Below are 7368 nucleotides of genomic sequence, written 5' to 3' on the forward strand. Positions count from 1 at the left end.
TTTTTTTAGGGTATCAAAAAGTTAGGTTTCAAGACAGAGGTGGACTTTCAGACAGGTTTAGTGTAATGAAACAGAATAACGCCGAAAATTGACGTTAGGATTCAAACCCACGCTTGGAGATGTCATGAGCAAGGCTTGGCCACTGCCAAGAGGGGCGTGGCCAGGTCACTGCTCTGGGAGGTGACACCTGTCACCGGTCACAGCTGTTTCACATGCGGACTGTAATTAGACAGGCATTTAAGTTGGAGTTTTTGAAACTGGCATTTGCCAGTTCGTTGCCTTGCGTTGGTGAGTTGCCTTCACTGCCTGTGGAACTCTCCATTTCCACGCGTAAGTTAGAGTAACCCTAATCACAGCGATTCTGTGCCCTTTTGTTTGATCCTGTCCTGTTGAGTATGATAGTTTGCCCCATAGTCATCAGACCTTGCTGTATGTCTTTTGGATCCCGCCAAGACTAGCGTTTCTCTGCCTCTTGTCGGACTGCTATGACCAAGTTTCCCGGGTAAGCCACATTTCACATTGTGCCTCTGCCTCGAAGTCCTGCATTTGGGTCCGCCCCCGTAACGGCGGTTCGTGATAGGTGAATGCACAAAGTATTAACAGTTAACCGAGTGACAACCTCATACAACATTAAATCACCAGGATGAGAGCTTCAAAGTAACTTTTCACAGCAGGTTTAGATTTTGGGTTTCAAAGTAATGCTTGGGTTTCAAGACAGGATGGGATGGGCGTATAATGGGATTCAAACATACGTGTGTCGAGCACAATGGATTAGCAATCCTTCTGCTTGATTTCACAGCCACCTCATCTGTCGGGTTCGAGTTTGAAAGTTCAAAGGGTTAACCTCTTGACCACCTCATCACACGTGAGGTTAATGGGGTTAGAGTTTCAAAGTTGTGTTTTTTAGGGTTTCAAGACGGGTTTAGTGTTACAATGTTTCCTAACGCTAAATATTGACAAGGATAGGGTTCAAACCACAGCACAATGGATGAGCAGCCCAGCACCTTAACCACGCCACCACCTCATCTCACATTGCATAACCAGGGTTAGGGTTTCAAAATAAGGTTGGGGTTTCCAAGCAAGGTTCTTGGGTCAGGTAAGGGTTCTATACTAGTGTTTCAAAGTAGTGATCAGGTTTGAAAAGAAATGTTTCAAAGGGTGAAAACACTTCGCACAGTTCAAGCACTTAATCGAGTGATTATTTTGCCTACCAGTTGAGGGAGCCTCTGGACCACGAGTAGTACACAACACATTTTAAGAATCCCAGTCTTAGTAGGAATCTGCTCAAATGGCTCCTTCAAACCAAAAGGACTGACTTATTGTTTAATTTTGGCAATGGGCCTTTTGTCATGATATATATGCCCACTGACTTTCCTGTTGATTGTTGAAAATGGTGCCACTAGAAAAAAAAACATTTCTGTCACTTCCCAGGAGGCACAACCGGGAGTCCTCGGCCTATGACTGAAATCCGTTTCTACAGTAGCGACTTAACTCGAATTTCGACTTAAGTTGTACTTCACTATTAAAGTCAGAATTTACATCGCAATACTTTGTATGAAAAACAAATGCATTGAAATAAATGAGATGATGTACTTAGCATGACTGCTGAGAGGTGGATGGAATAGAAGAAGGGGAGGCTGCGCTTAGCTATTGCGAAGGAACCTGGTCCTCAATCCTCTCCATCTCGCCAAGTATCAAAGAACCTTGTTTTGTGATCATTGTATCCGACAGGAATGGAATCCTTCGCATGCTCTAAAATACAGGCTTTGTCTTTATTAACTCTCACCACGGTCAACCGACTGAAGCCTTGATGGTGTTGGTGTCTCTCCGTTCTCCAATCTTTTTATGGTCTTGAGCTTCGTTTCCATGGTAATGGATTTTTTTCCCCTGTTGATTTTCTGATTTCTGCTGAAACATTGCTAAAAGACAAAGCTTTCTTCTTTGGAGCAATAATGTCTAAAAAGGAGGGCAAAAAAATGTGAAGATACTCCCAGCGCACAAACACGGACAATCATTAGCCAGACAAAACGGTGGATGGGGGACGGGCGTTGTAAAGCCGAAATGTCTTAGGTCGAGACCATCTTAATCCGAGGACTCCAGTATTACATTCAGTGAGTTTTGGTGGTGGCCATTTGGCACCCCTAAAGAGAAAAAAAAAAAAAGAGAAAAATTCACCAAGATACAATTGCCTGCAAAAATTGATAAGTTTTGAGACTCCTATGTTGCTTATGTTTTAGACGATGGTTTCCATCCCAGTTGTCAAATACTGGCTTTCTCCAACACTGACACAACAGGTTGAACCACTTCATTTTTGCACTTGCGTATCACTCACAGAGGCACATTGTTGCCGAGAGTCCACCTTGTAAAAACCCATCGTGTCAGATCTGATCTCAGTTTCATCCCCCTTGGTGTGGACAACGCGTTCACGTGCATCTCCATTTACGACACTCGCAGCGTCATCGCTTCTTGCGATGACCACAAATTCCTTCATCGTTGCCGTACCGCCAGTAAACAAACTCAGGCTCGAGAATTTGTAATTGAAGCCATCAAAGCCAACTTTGCACTTGCGTTGCCAGATTTGGATCACTCTAGCAACTTAATTACCTCCAAAAGTGCAGAATGAGTAGCTAGCTATTTTTCTTTTTTTCCCAATCAGAAAATTTGGGCCAAATCCAAGGCTTGTAACCGTTTATGAAAATCTCAGTAGAGAATTTTCCTAAATTGGAAGCAGGTATCCTATGACTAAATTGCTGCAGTTTTTGGCCATCTATTGTGGGCGGAGCCTTTTGACTGTGAAAAAGAGTGTGGGAGTGGGCCTGTTTTTCGCTGCCTGCAGCTTCATCTTTACTTGTCCTCACAGAGGAAGGTTGAGTGTCTCCATCAGGTCTTTGATCGTCCTCCTGTCAAGGAACGAAACGGCTGACTGCTTCTGCTCAAACACTCCTCCCCGAAAGTACTCACTTAAGAGCTTATAAAAAGGGATGCGCAAACACTCGCAAACCCCCGAAATGTGACTCGGTCTTTGTCTTCACGTATTCATTGACGAATATAGTTGAAAAACGCTGCAGCTCTTGACTCTGTTTTCCTTGTATTTTCGCACCCTGTCAGTATCGTAGGCAGAGAAAAATGACATGAAACTCCATCCATCCATTTTCTATCCCACATTGTCCTAATTACAGTGACAATGTCTTTAGACGAGAGGAGGGCTACACCTTGGACTGGTCAAGAGACACACTGGAATGGTCGCCAGACAATCAAAGGCCACACATAGCCAAACGAGAATTATCATTAGTTTATATTAATGAGCCTAACATGCAAGATTTTCCAATCTTAGCACAATATTAACGCCACACTGCAATGCCTCTCCAAACTGTAAGCCAGTTGTACTAACCACTGATTTTGCCAGTAGTATCAACATATTACAATTGAATGTGGGATTTTATTATGTTTGCTGTTCGACCAATCAAATGAGCCCGTCAAGTGGAACCTTTTAACTCAAGGCACGCTGGTGAATGTATACAACTAACATGAGTGAGTACATTTACACTCCCCCTAAATTCTTCAACACATCATTTGCAGCGGTTTTGGGAGAAGGGGGAGCGCTGTAGACCATAAAAGAGCCAGATGAAACCGGACTGTGCTTATTTCTTGACTTGACGCAGAGTCACCATGGACACCAGGCTCCTCAGCATCACCATCGTGTTGCTTCTACCAGGTAGGCTTCACTTGTTGCTCTCTTTCAGATGCCATTTCTATTTTTATGCAGTTTTGGAAGTTACAAATTATGGATGTTTTATTATTGTACCTACATAAACTGATTTTTCGGTGATATTTGTACCTCGAGTATTTTCGGGTGACTTTTTACTTTGAGTATTACGTTTGAAAACAGGCTCAACATTTTTGTCAAGATAGGGTTGTTACTTGTTTCAATTTCCACAGATGATGCCAGAACATAGAGACGAAGAGAGAGATGTAAAGTCAACAACAACTAAGATTTTCATTGATTGAGTGAGATTTTAGAGATTTATGAGGGGGGAAAAAAATAAACGGCAAAGGGGAACATGCAATGCATTACGCAAATGGCCTTGTGCATTGTGTCTTGTGGCAGCCTAAAAACCAACCAATTTGCCATTAAAAAAACTCTTTAATCTGGAATCAATAGGGACTGAGCCCAGCTTCAAATAGCCAGAGGGGGAAAAAAACGACTTATTTATGCCCCTAACATTTTTTTTATATATATAACTGCATATACGGTTGATCCCCCAATAATGAACCAAAGCACTTCACCTTCTCTGTGTGATGTGCGCAGTACTCACCCCCCCCCACCCCCCCGACAACAAAGGCCTCTAAAGGGCCCTCGCCAGCCTGACGTGCTGGTTTGTTGGTTTTCGAGTCAGCCTTATTTTTTTCCCCCTCGCTCTTCTGCCTTCTCTGCATGAAGTGCGCAGACTCATGGTCAACAACGAGGCGCTCTAAAGCGGCCACACCAGCAGACTATGGCGAAAGAGAATGCGTTTTTAATGTTTTCGGCATTGCTGGCAACTGGGCTGCAAATTGTTCCACATAACTGAGTTTTTATAGAGTTGGGGAAGGACCATTCATGCCCCACATAGTGCATCAAGAAAAAAAAAAATCTGGAAAACAATTTATCGCTATAGCTTCACAATTCGGTACTACAAAGTTTACGGTCTTTGGACAATGTTTGTAGCAACTATCCTCAAACGTCTAATGTACAGTATTTGCTTTTTTCTGGTTTTCTGGTTCTGTCAGGCACATGTACGTCCCAGAATGTGCTCCCCCAAGGCCCGTTGAGTGGCGCCGTATCTGGCAGAGTCACCTTCACCACCACCCTGCCGCCTGCCGAGCGTCCGTTCTCCTCCGTTAGTTGGACCTTCAAAGGTGCCAACGTCGTCACATCTATTGATGAAGACCTGCCCGGGGAGGGTTACGGCAACAGGATCACCTTGGACCGATCCACCGGGAGTCTGGAGCTCAGGAGTCTGACTATGGCCGACAGCGGGGAGTACGTGGTCACCATAATACCGCAGGGGGAGGGTCAGAAACAAGCCAAGATCACACTCAATGTTTATGGTGGGTTTGATGCTGGAATTTAAGATCACTTTATTGTGCAAATGCTGATGAAAAGGAAAATGTCAGAAAAGGGAGGGGTGCCGTCTCCAGGTGAGGGATGAGGTCCTGCCCCAAAAAAGGAGGAGGTTCAAGTATCTCAGGATCTTGTTCACAAGTAAGGAAAGAATGGAATGGGAAATCGATGGGCAGATTGGTGCAGCGTCTGCAGTGATCCGGACTTTGTATCGGCCTATCCTTGTGACGCTGGATCTGATCTGGAAGGCAACACTCTCGATTTACCAACTGATCTTCATTCCGCAAAGGCTTCACGAGATTGTGGCGCACTAGGGAAGCTTTTATATGGTGCCCCACCTCTTCCGCAATTTATGATTATTACAATGGGATGTAGGGGTAGAGATGCTAGTTGTAGATAATTAGCATTAGGCTTATGGACCCAAAAGGTTTGAGAAACCCCGAGGGTCAGTCACCCCTTGAGGAGAACCCTTTCTGTGTTGCAACAGTGCCAGTCTCCAGAGTCACCATGCAGGGGCCCACTTCCATCCTGATCGAAGACCAAAACTCAGCCACCATCACATGCGAGGCCGCCGGCTCCGTCAGCAGCCGAGTGTGGACTAAGGACGGCCATCCTCTCCTTCCCGGGCCCACCGTCAGCTTCTCTCCGGACAACACGATTGTCTCCATTCGACCCGTTCGCAGCTTTGACCACGGCATCTACCACTGTCGGGTCAGCAACCCCGTCAGCGCTGAGACTGTGGCATTTAACCTCACCGTAAACTGTGAGTACTGCAGACCTCCTCCAAAGTACACAAAACAACAATTCCACAAAATCAAATCCTTGGTTGACCCACATACATCAGCCAACTGACTAGTCAGCAACCTGTAGCCACTACCACAAACATCCACCTGGCAGGTCTTAATTTTACTAAGGCACATCTTTTTTCTTCAGCTGTTTGCCCTGCCTCCAGTCCCAATTGTCACGGTAACAAAATCCCTTCAATCCTGGAGGCTTTTGTTGCTTTGTGTTGCAGCTAGAACAGATTAATGCTCATTTCATTCATTTTAATGGGTAAAGTGGATTTGAGGTAAGCAGTACGAAGGCACTGAAATAATGATCTGTCGTCTTTTTACTCCCAAATTTAGGCCTGTTTTTTTGTTACACACATCCATCCATCCATACCTTACCTATCTAGAATAATGTCAAATTTAGATGATTTTCATGAATTATCAGAATCAGAACAATCTTTGTTTTGCCAAGTATGTCAAAAACACACATGCAATTTATCTCCAGTAGTTAGACCTACTCTAGTATGACAAGAGACAGTTTATTGACAGAATACTTTTGAGACATAAAGACACTGAGAAAAAAAGTCACTGAGCAATAAAAGGTTGTTAGTAATCTGGTAATGCCGGTACAATTATCTTTATCTTTCATTTTTGACATTTGTATATTTACTCCTCACCTAAATCATTTTTTTTCAGGGAACTTGACAGCTGGCAGATAGTAGGATTTTCTCTGTGTGGGTTTATTTTGTGTGTGTGTGTGTGTGTGTATACTCAGTATGTCTATCTATCCATCCATCCATTTTCTTCACCGCTTATCCTCACGAGGATCACGGGAAGTGCTGGAGCCTATCCCAGCTGTCAACGGGCAGGAGGCGGGTACACCCTGAACTGGTTGCCAGCCAAGCGCAGGGCACGTGGAGACAACAGCTGTGTTAGAGTGTCCAATTAATGTTGCATGTTTTTGGGATGTGGGAGGAAACCGGAGGAAACCCACGCAGGCACAGGGAGACATGCAAACTCCTCCACACAGGCGGGTCCGGGATTGAACCTGGGACCTCAGAGCTGTGATGCCAACGGTTTACCAGCTGATCCACCGAGCCGCCTTTTTACACACAAATTTTTATTTTGGATAGACGGTAATCCAGTGGAAGAGCATTTATTTGCTTTACCAAGTCACAGCATGTCATTAGCATAGCTACAGTAGCTCTACAAAATACATTGTTTGCAGTAAGTGAATAATAGATTTCTGACAAATTAGGTGAAAAAAGATCAATTACCAATAATGGTCAAAGTGTGGTATGAATGCCACAAGTGGCTCTCTCCCGTGGGATGTACATTGAGCACTACCCATTTACAGTAGGTTGTTTAACTTTTGAGTTCAGTATATTTGCTTTTAATCATCAAAAAAATGTACTAAGTGCAATTATTATTGTTTACCTAAAGCAGTTTAATTACATTATACCACTGTTCGAGATCCTAAAATACTCATTTTTA

At 44.0% G+C, this 7368-nt stretch overlaps 1 protein-coding gene across 1 annotated transcript; it reads left to right on the plus strand.

Moving 5' to 3' along the window:
• The first annotated feature begins 356 nt into the window (after window positions 1-356).
• On the plus strand, window positions 357-5956 carry LOC133500397 (HEPACAM family member 2-like). The gene is made up of 4 exons (XM_061819009.1): window positions 357-502; window positions 3580-3715; window positions 4771-5091; window positions 5592-5956. The coding sequence occupies exons 2-4, from the start codon at window positions 3670-3672 to the stop codon at window positions 5954-5956; spliced, it is 732 nt and encodes a 243-aa protein (XP_061674993.1). The 5' UTR covers window positions 357-502; window positions 3580-3669.
• Window positions 5957-7368: the final 1412 nt, after the last annotated feature.

This window comes from Syngnathoides biaculeatus, chromosome 5, assembly GCF_019802595.1.
Source record: "Syngnathoides biaculeatus isolate LvHL_M chromosome 5, ASM1980259v1, whole genome shotgun sequence".
Lineage (NCBI taxonomy): Eukaryota > Metazoa > Chordata > Actinopteri > Syngnathiformes > Syngnathidae > Syngnathoides > Syngnathoides biaculeatus.